Below are 18076 nucleotides of genomic sequence, written 5' to 3' on the forward strand. Positions count from 1 at the left end.
TGAAAGGGTCGATTTTTATGCCGTACTCCGTAAAATATTTTTCTTGTACCATTTTTGCTGTAGTATTCCACATTAACTTTATAGACGACTCTTTAGAGTCTTAGCCATTGCCTTTTTTCATGTTAAAGGCATAATCCTCGAAAATTTTTGCTAGTTCCGTTATGGTAGACACGGTAGTACATCCTTCAAGCGTAAAATTTTTCACCCGTAGGAACTCCGAAAATTGGGTCCAAATAGAGCTTCTGGGCCTCTGCGTGTTCAATGGGACATTTTACGAAACCAATTTGTTTTATTTCTTCACCTGACTGGCATCCAAATCGTGATTTTTCGTCTGGATTCATTATATGTATCTGTCCAAAATTGATTACGCCTCAATGACGTTTGTCAAACTGACAACAATAGAAGTACCAGACACCTTCGTGACGGATCTGTCATAATTTTGTCGCTGAGAAATCACGGTCAGCATAGGGATTACGTACACTCGATACGCATCGTATCCGCCATGTTTTCCCGTAAGACGCTATGGGAAAACATGGCGGATACGATGCGTATCGAGTGTACGTAATCCCGGAAGGAGTTTTGTCAGTAGGAAACGTGGCCTTGCTATGACGTTTTATCAGTTAAAAATAGTCTAGTGAAATAGTTATTAGAATTAATATTATTAAACAAATTATATTAAGTGAAAGAAAGATCCTTTTTGATAATAAATTAATTATGTACCAGTTGCACACTCCTAACTTAAATGGAATATTAAAATTGTCAGCAACAATTAAATCACTAATGCCTGGTTGCACCAACAGATATTAAGCTTAACAGCTTGTTTACATGGGCGGTTTGCCAACGTTTGACGCCGCGGTTTACCCGAAAAACCCAACCGCCGCGGTTCGTACACATGAGAGCGATTGACTGGCGGTCTCATTCCTCCCCTAGTAAACTTACAACCGCCGCGATTTGACGACGGAAAGGTTGCATGTGTACGATTTTGAGCGGTTGCATTTGTTTCTATGTTAAACTTGAACCGCGGCGGTTGGGTTTTTCAGGTAAACCGCGGTGTCAAACGTTGGCAAACCGCCCATGTAAACAAAGCGTAAGACGTCCCTTAAGCTCAGCTTACGAAACATACGCGTTGCACCATTGAGTCTTAGATCAATTAATTTCAACTTGCCACAATAGAGCTTTTCATTCGCAGTCATTTGTTTCGAGCTTCTGTCATATGTCGTATTATCCGTGTATATTAATATTATACACAGATTATACAACATATGACAGAAGCTCGAAACAAATGACAATCGATGAAAAGCCCTATGGATTGCATCTTAAACTTCGTCTCAGTTAAGACGTGCTTAGTAGTCTAGGGCGCATCTGTTTTGAGATGGACGTTGAGAGGTGACTCAAATTTTTTTGCAGAGATTGCTTGAAAATAACTCAAATAATAATATTTGAGTTATCCTCCCACTCAAAATGGTCCGGAACATTGTTTAAATAATCAAAATGTCAAAATATGAAGGAAAAATTCGTTTTTTATATTGGTTTTTTGGTTATAACTTTAAAACTGTTCATTTCTGAGAAAAGTTGTGCTGAAATAAAAGTTGCGTAATTAACTTTCCTACAATATAGAATTAGTTAAAAATTTAGAAAATAGTCACCCTTGTTGCAAAATAGCAATAATTGCGAAAAGAACCATACAAAAACAAGTATTGGCATTTTACGTTTTTCAACCATTTATGCTAGAATTAGGACATTCATATTTTACCCAGAAAAACTTTATGATATAGTAAAGGAACACTGTAAATTTCATTAAGATCGGTTTAATAGATTTTGCAAAATAAATTTTGCAATCCAGCTTTCGCAAGAAAATTCATTTCTTTTAAATGTTGCAGGAGTAAAAATAAAGCAATTAGCAAGTTAAATTTTTTTTTGCTTATAGAAGTGTACTGTACCTTTCATTTTCAATTTGCAAAATTAAAATCGATTAATTACCACGGCGTCAGCAAATTTTTTAAATAAACATTAATTTTTGGTGCTACGCGCAGAACAGCGGTGTTCGATTCACACAAGTTGATTTCCACCAAAATTTTTTTCAATCTTTATCTAATATATTATTTTCTTAATCTATATTTTGTTGTATTTTAATATTTTAATTCCACAAAAATCACACTAATTTTATTATTGTTTGTGAAATATTGTTTAAACAATTGCATATGTTTAAAAATAATAAATTTTTATTCTCTAAGTTAAAATATATGAACAAAGAAAGTTTTTGCTAAAAAAAGTGTTATTTCAAAGGATAGAGTATGTGTTTTTATTTTGCAATAAACAAATTTATTTATTTATATCGAAATGTAATAAAAATTTAAATGTATCAATCATTATCAAAGGTCACTGGAATGCCCAATCAGAGCAAACTATCCGCTGTCCTGCGCGTAGCACCAATAATTAATATCTTTTAAAAAAAATTCCTGACGCCGTGGTAGTTAATCGATTTTAATTTTGCAAATTGCAAATGAAAGATACAGTATACTTCTATACGTAAAAAAAATTCAACTTGCTATCTGCTTTATTTTCAGTCCTGTAAAATTTTGAAAAAATGATTTTTTTTTGCGAAAGCTCGATTTCAAAATTTATTTTGCAAAATCTATTAAACCCATCTTAATGAAATTTAGAGTATTGTTGTACTGTATCATAAAGTTTTTCTGGGTGAAACATGAAGGTCCTAAGTGTAGCATAAATGGTTGAAAAACGTAAAATGCGAATACTTGTTTTTGTATGGTTTTTTGGCAATTATTGCTATTTTGCAACAAGGGTGACTATTTTTTAAAATTTATAACCAATTCTGTATTGTAGGAAATTTAATTATATTTACAACTTTTATGTCAGTACAACTTTTCTCGAAAATGAACACTTTTAAAGTTATAATCAAAAAACCAAGAGAAAAATCGAATTTTTCCTTCATTTTTTGACATATTGATTATTTAAACAATGTTCCTGACCTTTTTCAGAGGGAGGATAACTCAAATATTATTATTTGATTTATTTTCAAGCAATTTCTGCAAAAAAATTTGAGTCACCTCTCAACGTCCAAATGTACTAATATTTTTATAGATGCGCCCTGGTCTATAGGTAAGAATCTAAAATTAAGGTGCAACGTAAGTGAGACTTAAAGCGGCCTATCTATAAGCTGAGCTAGGCTAAGCTGGAGCTTAAGATTTGTTTGTGCAACCATGCATACCTAAATGTAAATTAAACTAACAGTACGTACCAGTATTTTACCCAAGCATCAATGTTCTCATCACCTCTACGGTCGATTAATTCGTACAAAGGTGCAGGGAAATCAGCCAGTTCTTCGTTACGTAAAGGTGTGTAGAAGTCAAATGCATGAAGAACAATGAAGTCCAAATAAGGGGCCAGATTTCTGGGATCATAATACACTGTAATAAAAATATCTCAAATTATTACTTTTCAGATTTATTTTTTAATACCAATTTTCATCTTTTATGTTATCAATTTTCGCTGTATCTTTTATTATAATCATCCTCATTATTCATTGTTCTGAAGTTTCGAGGGTTTTTGGCACTAAATTGATGCAAACGGATTACTTTGAGGTTTTTGGGATTGATTAATACGAATATGACATCAAAACCAACCCTTGGACTGTGCCCAGTGTGGCTGCCATGTTCGAGTATTTTGTTTGCATCAATTTAGTGTCGAAAAGCCTCGAACTTCCATAAGATGACGTGCCTTAGCAGTGAGCCTGCACACCAGGCACATTTGATCAAGGCAAGGACCAAGGTGTTTCGGGGGTCAGTTCTGATAGCGTATTCGTGTTCAGCAACCCCAAAAATTCCTAGGTAGTCCGTTTTCATCAATTTAGTGTCGAAAACTCTCGAAACTCCAGAAGATGTGCCTTAGCAGTGATCTTGGGCGCCTGGTAGGAGAGAGTTGGCTAATGATTCGCGTCGGGTAATTGTGCGCATCAATATTTCTAATCCCCTATTTAATAAAATTGCAAAAACTATATTGTAGGGCCATCTATTAGCAACTACCCGATGTATCTTACACAAACAAACGTTGGGAGATACTTTACCGGTTGGCAGTTATCGTTTACATGTTTTCGCGTGGTATGATATTGTTTTTGTGTCTGAGAAAATAAGCGATAATTTTACATTAGCGTACATATACATTTTATTTATTTGTCATTTTAGACCCTGGTGTAGTTAGTTTTGCTCGATTTTTTTTTGTTTTTATCCAATTTTGTGTTATGTGGTGAAGTGTAAGATCGTCTAAAGATGCACATTGCGCACCATTAGCCGGCAAGGTAAATAAAGGCAATCTCTTTACGATTTGTGACTGCGTCATATAACGTAAACAGGCGTTAAACAAGCGTTAAAATAGACAAAAAGGCAAAGAGAAAGAGCTCCGAAGATATTTCAGAAAGTGAACTGTGCCATTATGATGAGTTGGGCGATCTCGTGTCAGATGAAAATGATTTGTGTGTATCGTGGTGACGGTAGTAAAAAAGACGAGGTGTAGTGCAAGTGTTCGATATATTGTCAGTGGCCTCATGCCATGTGTATACGAGATGATAGTCCAGAAGAATATATTTGGGACTTCTGCGATACTTAGATTTTTTTAACCTATCTGTAGTTAGTTTCTTAAATTTTCTGTATATTTGTTTGTCCCTTTAATATTTATGTTCAATAAACTACATTTTCGAAGGTTATTTTTAAGTTCTATTATTGTGCAAAGTTTTCCGACATATGCGCACCATTAGCCGAATAGGTCGGGTAATTGTGCGCGTTACATAATTGGAAATTTCGCCTGTCACTGTTCTACTGTTCAACCATTCATTTAATGCGGTCCCTACCAATATACCTAGGCCTTTGAAGTATATTTTCAAAAAAGTTGGAAATTGAAATGTTTCAAGTTTGAGAAATATCCTGAATTAACCTTAGGTGCGCACCAACAGCCGACTCTCCCCTACTCCGGGGATCGGTTGTGATTGCGTATTCATGTTCAGCAACTCCAAAAATCGCCGAGAAACAAAATTTGGCCCTTAATATACGGATTTTGTTAAGTTTATGCACTTGTGTATGCATTTGATGCACTGTAAATGCCATTATGCATTTCCACCCATTTTCTATTACCTATAGACTTTTTTCTGACGTCATCTCGAACACAATGCAAAATGTTGCAAGTCGATAGGTGTATTTTTAGTTCTAAATGCCCTGTCTACATAGTTTGAAAATTATATCAGACAAAATATCGCAAGCTGATGAAGAAATAAAACTAATAAGTCATATCTTACCTGTGCTGTTAATGTTGGGCAAAACTGTCAGAGACAGTTGCATGTTGTCTGCTTTAAGAGCATTTTTAAGTTCTTTAACTAATGCTACGAATTGTTCTCTATGCTGCTGAGCATTCTCGTCAACAACATGTTCACCGGCAACTGTTGTTTTGATGGAACTCCACAGTTTTTCTAAAAGTAAAAGTGTCAGTTAATTAAAATTTCTTATTTGAAACAATAATATTATTGACTTACTCAATCCAGATTTTATCTTTTTGGGTTTGGTTTCGGGGAATTCCCAAGCCAAATCAAGTCCATCAAAACCATAAGCTTTTAATAAAGTGTATGCAGAGTTGACAAAGCTTAACCGGTGAGCGGTAGATTCCAACTAAAACAATTGATGAAAATATATAAAGATACTTTTGTAATCTAACAATAAAACACAATAAATTTTTGTTTTCAATTATTTCAATTATGTAGTGATATTTCAATAATGTCACAAGTTAAAGAGAAGACCAAAATAATTTGGAAGCCGCTGCATCACGCAAAATTATCAATCCGGGTTCAGAGCTCATGCCAGAGATCACACTAAGCGAAATCCAGGACGCAATGAAAAAGATGAAAAACAATAAAGCGCCAGGAGAAGATGGAGTCGTAATAGAAGCTATAAAGATGAGTGGACGTGCCCTTCTCAACCAAATAAACATTTTGTTTAACCTTTGTCTAACAGACTGTTGCATACCGGAAACATGGAACAATGCAGTAACAATTTTACTACACAAGAAAGGAGACAAAGCGCACCTAAAAAACTATAGACCAATCAACTTATTGAACCACATCTATAAAATGTTTACCCGAATAAGTACGACAAGACTAGAAAAAAAGTTAGATTTCTACCAACCCCGAGAACAAGCTGGATTCCGCTCAAAATTCGGAACAAACGATCACCTACAAACAGTAAAAACCTTAATAGAAAAATCGAATATAACAGACCACTGGTACTTATCTTCGTAGACTTTCACAAAGCCTTCGACACTGTGGAATTAGACAGCATTATAACTGCTCTGAACAATAGTAGAATAGATTCCCGGTTTACAAAGTTAGTGCAAACATTTTACCAAAACGCCACAATGCGTGTAAAACTACACGATACTACCAGAGTAATTCATATCAAGCGAGGTGTGAGACAGGGCGACACTCTCCCACCTAAATTGTTTATAACGGTCCTCGAATACGCCTGGGAAATAGAGGCATAGAAATAGATGGGGAAATGCTCAATCATCTACGTTTTGCCGACGATATAGCACTTATTACCGAAGATCTGGGTGAAGCACAACAAATGCTACTAGAATTAGAAAACGTATCTTCAACAATAGGTCTAAAAATGAACATCAGTAAGACCAAATTTATGACAAACTTAGTTCCCAGCGAACACCTAACCATCCAAAATCAAGTGGTAGAATTGACAGAAAAGTACATATATCTCGGTCATGAAATCGGAATAGGCAAGGACAATCAGACTTGCGAATTTCAACGACGAATAACACTTGCTTGGGCGGCGTATGGTTCACTAAGAGACATCTTTAAGAGCAACATTCCGACAGCTATGAAACGGAAGACATTTGACCAATGCGTTCTTCCTATTATGACATATGGAGCAGAAACTCTCACGCTCACAAAAACAACAGCACTAAAAATGCGAGTGGCACAAAGGCGCATGAAAATATCGATTTTCGGCGTAACAAAAAAAGACAAAATAAGGAAAAGAACAGGTATCACTGATGTCGTTGAACGTATAGCCAAGCTGAAATGAAATTGGGCAGGTCACATAGCTCGACTGAAAGACTCAAGATGGACCAGAAAACTAATTGACTGGCGCTAAAAAGAAGACAAACGCAGCAGAGGACGACCACCAACACGCTGGATGGACGACATTAACCGAATATCCTAGAAATGGCAACAAGAAGCACAGAACCGTGAAGAGTGGCGAAGAATGGGAGAGACCTATGTCCAGCAGTGGACAGAAGAGGTTGCATGATGATGATGATGAATTTCAAAAATATCACTACAGCTTTTTCGGCAGAGTACCTTTCTTAAGTGATGTATTTTATTGCGTGTCTACACTTTATAATTTTTAACTGAATAGGGTGGGAAGTGTTAAACAAATGGATATTAAATACGATATACTTACAATTTTTCTATATTTTTCATTTTTCTCGTCACCTGAGCCACTGACATCTTCGTTTCCTCCCACAGAAAGTAACACCTTAAGTTTGGGGTGGGTCTTCTTCAAATCGGTTATATGTTTATAATTTTCTTTAATCACATCATATTGTTCATTCATTGGAACTAACTTGTATGTGTTGTCGTCAATTGCAGCGTAGCCATATAATAAATGGGTGCAATAGCGCAAAGCTTCGTTTAAATTAGAAACATCGAATTTTCCTTCTCCTGTAAACAGAAGAAAATATATAAGATACCACCGAACATAATAGCTTATCCCAAGGATCGGTTCTATCGCCGCTCCTGTTCAACATTTACACCTCAGACGCTCCCACTACAATCTCACGCAAATTTATTTATGCAGATGGCATGGCTTTAGGTATATAAGAAATAAACATCGAGAACGCCCAATCTATTCTAGAAAGGGACATAAATATTATTAACGCCTATTTTAAAAAATGGGGCCTTCAACCAAATCCTATAAAGACAGAAGTTACTGCTTTCCATGTAAATAACCGGGAAGTAAACTACAGACTAAACATATAAAGCGAAGGGATTATCCTAAAACATACAAACCCAAAATACCTCGGTGTAATACTAGATCGCACTCTAACTTTCAAGCAACACTTAGATAAAACTGCAGCTAAAGTAAAAACTCACAACATCATTCACAAGCTTACCAAACCTCTTGGGGAGCCAATGTAGACACAATCAGGACAAGCGCTCTTGGATTAGCCTATTCAACAGTCGAATATTGTGCTCGAGTCTGGCTAAACAGTCACCATACTAACGTTCTAGACACACAATTAAATCAAACAATGAGAATTACAGGAACCATAAAGAGCACGCCAACGCAATGGCTTCCGGTTTTAAGCAATATTGCACCAACCAAAATACGACGGTTAGCTGCTCTTAAAGCTCAATACCAGAAATGTCAAAAGAATCCCTCATTGTCAAAAAAGACCGACAGATAGCAAACCAGGGCCAATGGCGGCTGAGATCTAGAAACCCGCCAACAAGAACAGCAAAAATCTTCCAAATAAGTTCACAATCGATGAGCATTGGATAAGCTAATGGAACGAAGAAGTGAACAATGCACACCTAATAGGAAATCTTACAGTACCAACGGTTTTTCTCTTCCGCGTCGAGAATGGTGTAATCTTGAATAGGTCATGGAGTATGCAATAATTCACTTAACCAATGGTACGTCGCAGACAACCAGCCATGTGACAAATGCAATGTTGCTGAACAAACAGTCCACTATCTCACCCAAGAATGTACAACCACACGATCCGAAGGAAGTTTAATCGAAATCCACGAACTAACTCGTGAGGCAATGGAATGGCTTCGCGGTAGCAATATCCGTCTTTAATGTTTCCATCTATTTTCTTATAATCTATTGTACTTCTTTTTGTATAATGTTTTAGCAATATAGGAATATACTGGCATGTCGTATACGAATGTCATCGTAGAGTACCTGGCAGTTCAAACAACAACATTTTTTTTATTTAGCTAATGCCTCGACAACTAATGGCCATTGGCATGGTAGGTACGGTAAATTTTTACAGTTAGGTACCTAGTGTCATGTGTAGTGTGTGTGTGTTGAGTAAGTGTCTTGTTACTTCAAAGTCGACATTATTGTCTTTGCAAAGAGACGCTAATTGTATCCGAACGTCTGCGGTCCCTCCGGTGAGTACCGATCCCACAAGGAAACAACAAATGTTGCATTTGAAACTTATGATACATTTGATACGGTATTGATACAGTTATACATAATTATTTTTGTTCTTTAATTTTGGTTCCAAATTGTATTTTGATAATAATTATTATTATTAGTTTTTCTTCTTTTTTAAGGGATAATATATCTTTGCTCCTATTCATTTCTAGGCCAATTCATGTGTCCTGTTTATGCTTTATTGTTTAATTTATTTTATTTGTCAATTTTCGCTTTATTTTTGACCTTCGTATATTTTGTTTTGTATTTTATAAATGCATAAATTATCGAATTAGTCCTTAAGTAATTTTAATTGACTTCCTACTTGGATTACGTGACCATCACTTCATCAATTAGGTCAATATAATTCAATTAATCTATTTGTCCAATTCGGTAAAATTCCAAGTAAGAAAACAGGAAATCTTACAGGGTCTACAAAAGTATACCTATTATCAAAGTATATAATGTATAAAAATTTAATAATATTTCGGGGTTTCGATAAAAGGTTTCGATAAAAGATTTTTTATACAGGGTGTAACAAAAATACAGGTCATAAATTAAATCACATATTCTGGGACCAAAAATAGTTCGAATGAACCTAACCTACCTTAGTACTAATATGCACATAAAACAAGTTATAGCCCTTTGAAGTTACAAAATGAAAATCGAGTTTTTCGAATATACCGAAAACTGTTACAGATTTTTTATTGAAAATTAATATGTGGCATTCTTATGGCAGGAGCATCTTAAAGAAAAATTATAGTGAAATTTGTGCTCCCCATAAAAATTTTATGGGGGTTTTGTTCCCTTAAACCCGCCCAAACTTTTCTGTACGTTCCAATTAAATTATTATTGTGGTGCCATTAATTACATTCAATGTTTTTAAAACTTTTTTGGCTCTTAGTATTTTTTCGATAAGGCAGTTTTTATCGAGTTGCGGCTTCTTTTTTAAGATGTTTACATAAAAATTTTATGGGGGTTTTGTTCCTTTAAACCCCCCAAATGTTTGTGTACGCTCCAATTAAACTACTACTCCGATACCATTAGTTAAACAAAATGTTTTTAAAACTTTTTTGCCTCTTTGTATTTTTTCGAGAAGGCAACTTTTATCGAGATATGGCTTCTTTTTTAATACGGTTCAAAATATACCTAAAAATGTAAATCATACATAAATTTTCATATTATTACCAAGTCTCCACAATCGTAGTTAACCATATACAAATATGTGGTGGATTTGACAAATATTCAAAATATCTCGATAAAAACTGATTTTTGGAAAAAGTACTAAGAGCCAAAAAAGTTTTAAAAATATTGTGTTTAAGTAATGGTACTACAATAATAATTTAATTGGAACGTACACAAAAGTTTGGGGGGTTTAAAGGAACTAAACCCCCATAAAATTTTTATAGGGTGTCCAAATTTCACTATAATTTTTTCTTAAGATGCTACTGTCATAAGAATGCTATATGTCCATTTTCAATAAAAAATCTTATATGTGATTAAATTTATGACCTGTATTTTCGTTACACCCTGTATAATTCAAGTAGTGCATGTAGGGTAAAATTACAATATAGACAGAAATATGATAATATATGTACAGTCTATTCCAACGAAAATTTGACCCCTCCCCCCCCCCCCCTCCTAGAAACTCAGAAACCAAGAGCTTCTTCGAGATTTAAAAAAACACGTCAATTTATAATGGGAGGGGGACGAATTTTTATACAAAATTCATGCCCTCAAATGTAACCCCCTACTGCCCCGCATCAACCACCACTTTTTTTTTAAATAGCAAGTGTGATCAAGTAGCACATCATTTGAAAGGTAATTTTTTTTCTCCACACGGTACTCTATTTTTTTTTAATTTACGTAATAAGTTTGAAGATAATTTTGGACTTAAGAAATGTATTATAAATTAGTTAAATCCAAAATTGTGTTTAAAGTTATTCCGCAAAATAAAAAAAGAATGTGTGTGTACTTTGTACGCACGTAAGAAGATATTCTTCTATTATATAGGTAATTTAAACGAAGTAGATATACTTAACAGGTTATTTGTATTTTATTTAAAAATTAAACTAACTTTCTTATCTACCACTTTCAAAAAATTTTTATTAAAACAACCAAAAATACAAAAAAAATATGAATCGCCCAGGATTCGAACCCGCGTCCTTCCAATCTCGGAGCTAACGCCCTACCAACTACTCCAGCGAGGTCCTTGTAATTGACGTGTAAGTTTCGGATATAATTACACAACACGGCGACAAATAGTGTAAAAATGTTATGCCTACATAATATTTTATTATTTTACTACAGAGAAACACAAATCCAAAAACACAAGAATTATAATAAATAATACATTTACTGAAAACACTAATATATTCTTTTAACCCGGCTCCTGCCACGTGCTACCAGCACCCCATAACACATTTTTATCAAATATTTGGTAACGGAGCTGTGTGTCATAGTAGCTTTCTATATTATATAGCATAGATGTGTTAGTGTTTGAAGTGGTTATTTAGTGTCATTCTGAACTTATAGCTCTAAAATCGAATTGGGGTGTCATGATCTGGCACTTTAAGTTTTAATTTTTTTTTTATTTTTGATAAACAGGTCAAATTTACATGTTTTATTGAAATAAATGATTTAAATTTTTAATATAAACTATATACTCACTAAATCTTATTTTTTAGATATTTTACTTGACTTCATTTATTATGGCATGGTACTTGCTAATTTGCTTATGACACCTTTTTCATTTTATTTTTTAACTTTTATAACATATTAGTGGCTAATAAGTCAATAAAACAAGTTTTTTTATATTCTTGTGTTACTTAACACATTATTTTGTTTTTTAAACAAGTAGATCACAGAAAATTTTTAAGGGGTGCTGTGAGCACCCCACGTGGCAGTTGGCGCCTTGCAAAGCCACGTGGCAGGTGCCGGGTTAATGACTTATTTGCACGGTTACAGATATGTGCATACATACCTATCTTGAAAGATTAGCAATGAACTAAATGTTGTCTGTGTGCGCAGATTTATGTACAATTTTACCCTCAATCGAATCGCCGCTAAAGAAGAATATCTTCAAAAAATTAGAGGGTCGTGTAGAGAACAAAAACTACCTTTCAAATGATGTGCAACTCGACTACACTTGCTATTAAAAAAAGAATGTATGTGTACTTTGTCCGCACGTAAGAAGTTATACTTCTATTATAATATAATCTAACTTTATATTATGTTTTCAACGAAATCAATATACCTATCTACTTTAAACAGTTTTTTGTATTGTATTTAAATATTAAACTAATTTTAGAAAGAACAAAAAGAATACCAAAAATTAAAAAAAAAAAAAAGGATATGACTGTCTGGATTCGAACAGGGGACCTCTCGATCCCTAGGCGAATGCTCTACCATCAGCTACCACCGCTTTTGTATTCAGTCGATCATTTCTCGGACATAATTACAATCACGGTGACAGATACATTAATTGAAAATAAACATTTTCAATAATACTTATAAGGAGGAAGACAAATCCACAGACATAAAAATTATAATAAATATATTTAGTGAAACACTAATAATATATTCTTTTCACGCACACCTTATTTGCGCTACATAACTTAAAAGATGTAGCGACTAATACCATACTGTCGGTGAGCGCATGCGCCAGGGAATGTAAAAATTCACCCTCGTGCCTAAAGAAGTATAACTTCAAAAACTGGGAGGGCAGTAGGGGGTTACATTTGACGGCATGAATTTTGCATGAATATTCGTCCCCCTTCCAATACAAATTGACATGTTTTTTTAAATTGTGAAGAAACTCTTGGCTTCTGAGTTTCTGGGGGCGGGGTCAAATTTTCGTTGGAACACACTGTATAAGTATAAAAGTTTGAATTTTAAAGTGTTCTGTGAATATGGCAGTATATTAGTGGTAAGCAAGTAACTGCTCTGTGGGGCAATTTTTACCCTGGCAATGTGTGACCGGACATGATCTTGCATACAGTTGAGTCCGGGAATCTTTACCCGTGCGTCATCATTTAAAGCATACGAAATAAGTCGATAATAAGTCAGAAATTGAAATTTACTAAATGCAATAGCAAGTCACTTACTGTCACTTGCTGTTGCGTTTAGTAAATTTCAATTTCCGACCTATCATCGACTTAGTTCGTATGCTTGAAATGATGACGAACGGGTAAAGATTCGCGGACTCAACTGTAAGGAGAACATTTTCACATACAAAATTCATATAATGTGCTTCCAAATAAATGCCATCCAGTACCATTATACCTCCACCACCAAACTTACTCTAGGAGAGAAGCAATATTAAGCGTAGCGTTCTCCAGATCTTCTCCACACTCTTTGGCGACTATGACTGAGATGAATATTTACGTCATACTGTACTTGTCTGTAAACAGAACGTTTTTCCAATATTCCATATCCAAATCCGCATCCAATAAAAGGGCCTGAACCAGGTACATGAGATGATACATTTTGTTTGCTTAAGCTTGTGCGTACGGTATCAGGTAAACTGGTACCATGAACATCTGTCAGTCTCCTAGTCAAATCTTATGGTACCTGGTACCAAGAACATCTGTCAGTCTCCTAGTCAAATCTTTAGCAGTAACCGTAACGTAAAGTCTAAGAAACCGGTCTTTGACGAAATTAGTTGCCGAGTTTTCCCTGTTCACTGTTCAGGTCTTCTTGAGTAGGAACCAGTTTCTCAAAATATTTGTAAAGCATCGGATACTGGGATACGGACGTTTCGCCCCCGCCGTTTCGCCCCCGACCGTTTCGCCCCCGCCGTTTCGCCCCCAGCCGTTTCGCCCCCGAACCGTTTCGCCCCCGGGATTTTACCTATCATTTTTAACTAGTTGCATTGAGTTATAAATACAATGTTAGTAATACTAACTAACTAACTAATTGATAATTTTTTGTTCTTAGCTTAGGTTAGGTTAGGTTAGGTTAGGTCCGTAAATTGTAAGTAAGGCAAAATTAGTTTTCTGAGAACAACATCCTTTGTGTAAGAAAATATGTAAAATTCTTTCTGAGAACAGTTATGTATTAAACCTGTCTATCTACTATAAATATGTGTAACAAAGCACTTCTAAGAAAAACAAACAAAAAAATGAGCAATAGGTAAATGTATTACTAACATTGTATTTATAACTCAATGCAACTAGTTAAAAATGTTAGGTAAAATCCCGGGGGCGAAACAGTTCGGGGGCGAAACGGTTCGGGGACGAAACGGCTGGGGGCGAAACGGCGGGGGCGAAACGGTCGGGGGCGAAACGGCGGGGGCGAAACGACCGTAAACCTCGGATACTGTACTTCGAGGAGCCCCAAGCATTTCTTGGATATACCGAATGGAACGTTTGTCATTGCAGAGCAAAAGCTTGCGCTACTTATCTTTGCGGAAATTATTCTTTGATATTAAAAACACCTTTTGTTTTCAAAAAAGCATTCAAAAATACATCATGAAGGAATAGAATCAATTTAACAAGCGTTACTTTATAAGTAGGTAAATATTCGATTTCTCGAGAACACTTAACAAAAACTTTCTTTTCCGCCAAAAAAATGACTCAACTTTAAAAAACGAAACACTTACATTGTGATAAATATGTTTAATTATAATACAGAGCAATTCAACAAAACTAAAAGCAGAAAACTTTTGGAATTTCATGTGTTCGGTTAGTTTTGCGAGGCAGTGTAGTTTCAGAATCAGTTTTCGTTTACCTGTCCTATATTTGGCATTGTACAAATAAATATTATGACAAAGAATACAATAAATTTACATTTCAGACAATGTCGCTAAAAGGTGTTCATTTATAATTATAATATACACTTGTGAATCATCGTCCCATTTTAAATTGTTTCAACTCATTCAAACGAGTTATTCAATTATCGTTATGAATCAGAGTTAAACCGCATTTACCTTGAATAATACAAGGTTTATGACTTATATTTAAACGACTCTGTATTGTTTTTATTTATAAGATATTGTTATGTAAATTCAAAAATAAAACCGATAATATTTATTTATCTAAATAAAATCATGTATTGAAACATCAATAGGCGCAGAAATGAACTAACGCAGAATAACAAAACAGGTGATGGAATCCAAGGTGATTGAAAGGAAGACCAAAAAAAATTGTATAGACCAACTTACAGATATCGAGGCAGAATTTAAGGATACAATTGTACAAAACACTAATAATACCCATTGTGACCAATTGTGGTGACCCCAATGGACCCCGCTTAAGAAACACGAAGATGCTCCGAGGTTCTAAGGTTTGAAAGGAAAGTGCTCAGAAATATTTTTGGGCTTGTTCGGGAACAGAGTAGGAGCTGCAGAATCCTCATAAACTTTGAGCTAGACGAGTTAATTAAACACGACGATACCTACAGTATAGTAAAGTTTGTTAAATCTCATAGAATTCGTTCGCTTAGCCACTTCCTCCGAATGGGTAATGAATGAAAGAAGTTCAAAAGATATCAGCAAATTGAAACAGGCTAAACATATACCACGAGACCGCTCTAGAAAACGTTGGTTAGATAGTGTCGAAAATGATCTCAGAATTATGGTTGTTCGGAAATAGAGAGGAGTAGAGGAGTCGCCAAGATCAGAAGGAAATTGAGTGCACCTATTTGTTGAACAGTGAGAAAAATTAAAAGTGGGTTAAGGAGTATATAAGGCAATATACAAAGTGTCCAGAAACTCTACCGACAAACGAATACAGGATATTCCTAAGATAATTTTAAGACAATTTAACCCAATTCCCTTAGTCCGAAAACGCTTCCTAGGGGAGCTAGAGCTATTTGAAGATGGCGTCTGGTAATTAGTTTTTCTTAAATAGCTCCGGAGCGCTTCTATTTAAAAAAACAAAAATTGGTATGCCTATTTATCTTCTAGAGATAAATCGATTCCATCCATTGCAAATTTCTAGTACGGATCATAGGCGTCCGTTTTGGGTAAGGCAACGGTTACTTTATCGCATAACTTGTTTGTCTTTAACTTTCAAGCATTTTTGACTTAATTATTAAATTGTGAGGTATTCCTGTACTAAAAGGTTCTCTTGTTTTAAGTCTATAGGATACACTATTTTCTAGAAAAATCGATTTGAAAATTTTTCGTTTTTTAAATTTCAAAAAAAAAAATAAAAAAAAACTATTTAGAAAATCGAATTATATTCCAGAGATGAATCGATTTCATTAATTGCGAATTTCTAGTATCGGTCATATGTGTCGGTTTTGGGTAGGTCAACGGTTATTTTATCGCAAAGTTTTTGTCTTTAATTTTTAAGCATTTTTGACACTAGATTATTAAATTATGAGGTATTCCAGTAGTAAAAGTTACTCTTGCTTTAAGTTGTTAAAATACACCGTTTTTTTTTAATTTTTTCTATTTTTTTTTCAAATTCAAGAGACGAAAAATTTTCAAATCGATTTTTTTAGAAAACGGTGTGTCCTACCGACTTAAATCAAGAGTACCTTTTAGTACTAGCATTCCTCACAATTTAATAATCCAAAGTGAAAAATGCTTAAAATTTAAAGACAAAAAAGTTTTGCGATACAATAACCGTTACCCCACCCCAAACGGACGCCTATGACCGGTACTATAAATTCGCAATGGATGGAATCGATTTATCTCTGGAAGATAAATATGCGTAAACCAATTTTTGTTTTTTTAACTGGAAGCGTTCTGGAGTTAGTTAAGAAAAACTAATTACAAGACGCCATTTTCAAAGAGCTCTAGCTCCCTTGCCTTAGGAAGCATTTTCGGACTAGGTGAATTTGGTTAAATTGTATTAAAATTACCTGAGGAATCTCCTGTCTTCGTTTGTCGGAAGAGTTTCTGGATATGTATATGTGGACGTGGGTCCCTCACCTTCTGGATGTTGGCTCTAAGCGCAAAAACAGACGAACCACTCAGTGGCGTTTTGATAGATTAGCGGGCCCTGGTCCCATTTGGGATGCGGGCCCGCCCATCCAATAAAAACACATTTTTAATAAATATTAAATTTAAATCATCAAATATAATATCATAATATATATCATATCATATCAAGTGATACCTATTGTGCCGATGTGTGCTTTTGTACTGGTGGTGAGTTTCACCCCTTCTCGGGGGGTGAAAAACATACGTTCAAGATAAGTCCGGAATTGGATAAACTGACCAATAATTGTAAGCAACTTTAGTTGCTTTAGTTCTATAGAGTTTTTTCACTAAGACAATACTATCGAGTTATTTGTTATTTGTGAGTGAATATATTCATTTTTCAACAAAAAAACACGTTTTGAGACGATTTTTCGGAAATTACTCAAAAATAAGTATTTTTATTGAAAAAAATATTCTTAGTAAAAAATATAGTCTATAAAAAAGTGAAAAAAAAATGGTGTATAGGTGTGCGAAGTCTGTAAACCCAGGAGGAGCAGAGTTGTAGATAATGAAAAGTAGGTTCTTATTCGTCAAATTCCAATTCGAATATTTCAACGTGAAATAACCAAAAAATGAAGCACTTTACGGAAAAAACAACGATATTTTCTTAAAAATAAATAACATAATGTCTATAATTATCTTTATTATCCATACCGCTACATATTGTCTATATTTAGAATTTATTTTCAGTTATTAAGAATTACCTAAAAGTACAGGCTGAAGGTTGAGGATGCTATAAACATGAGTATCGAGCCTATTGTATTGGGATTATTTTTATGACCCCCGTACAAAACTTGCAATGATCAGTTTCCGAATTTCTGCAACTTTGTAATTTACCTACAACTTATTCAGGGCTCGTGCTAACATAAAAAAATACATGTGTTTGAATTAGCACGTTTAGGCAGGCATAAACGGCGGTTAG

At 34.7% G+C, this 18076-nt stretch overlaps 1 protein-coding gene across 1 annotated transcript in view; it reads right to left on the minus strand.

Moving 5' to 3' along the window:
• Window positions 1-18076, minus strand: part of LOC126887096 (chitinase-like protein Idgf4) — a 40870-nt gene that overhangs the window by 8431 nt on the left and 14363 nt on the right. Inside the window, exons 2-5 of the mRNA XM_050654432.1 lie at window positions 7476-7735; window positions 5540-5672; window positions 5306-5476; window positions 3260-3428 (exon numbers count right to left, since the gene is read on the minus strand). Of these exons, the coding sequence (XP_050510389.1) occupies window positions 3260-3428; window positions 5306-5476; window positions 5540-5672; window positions 7476-7735 (733 nt within the window). The remainder of the gene's footprint in view (window positions 1-3259; window positions 3429-5305; window positions 5477-5539; window positions 5673-7475; window positions 7736-18076) is intronic.

The sequence above is a fragment of the Diabrotica virgifera genome, chromosome 6 (assembly GCF_917563875.1).
Source record: "Diabrotica virgifera virgifera chromosome 6, PGI_DIABVI_V3a".
NCBI classification, from domain to species: domain Eukaryota; kingdom Metazoa; phylum Arthropoda; class Insecta; order Coleoptera; family Chrysomelidae; genus Diabrotica; species Diabrotica virgifera.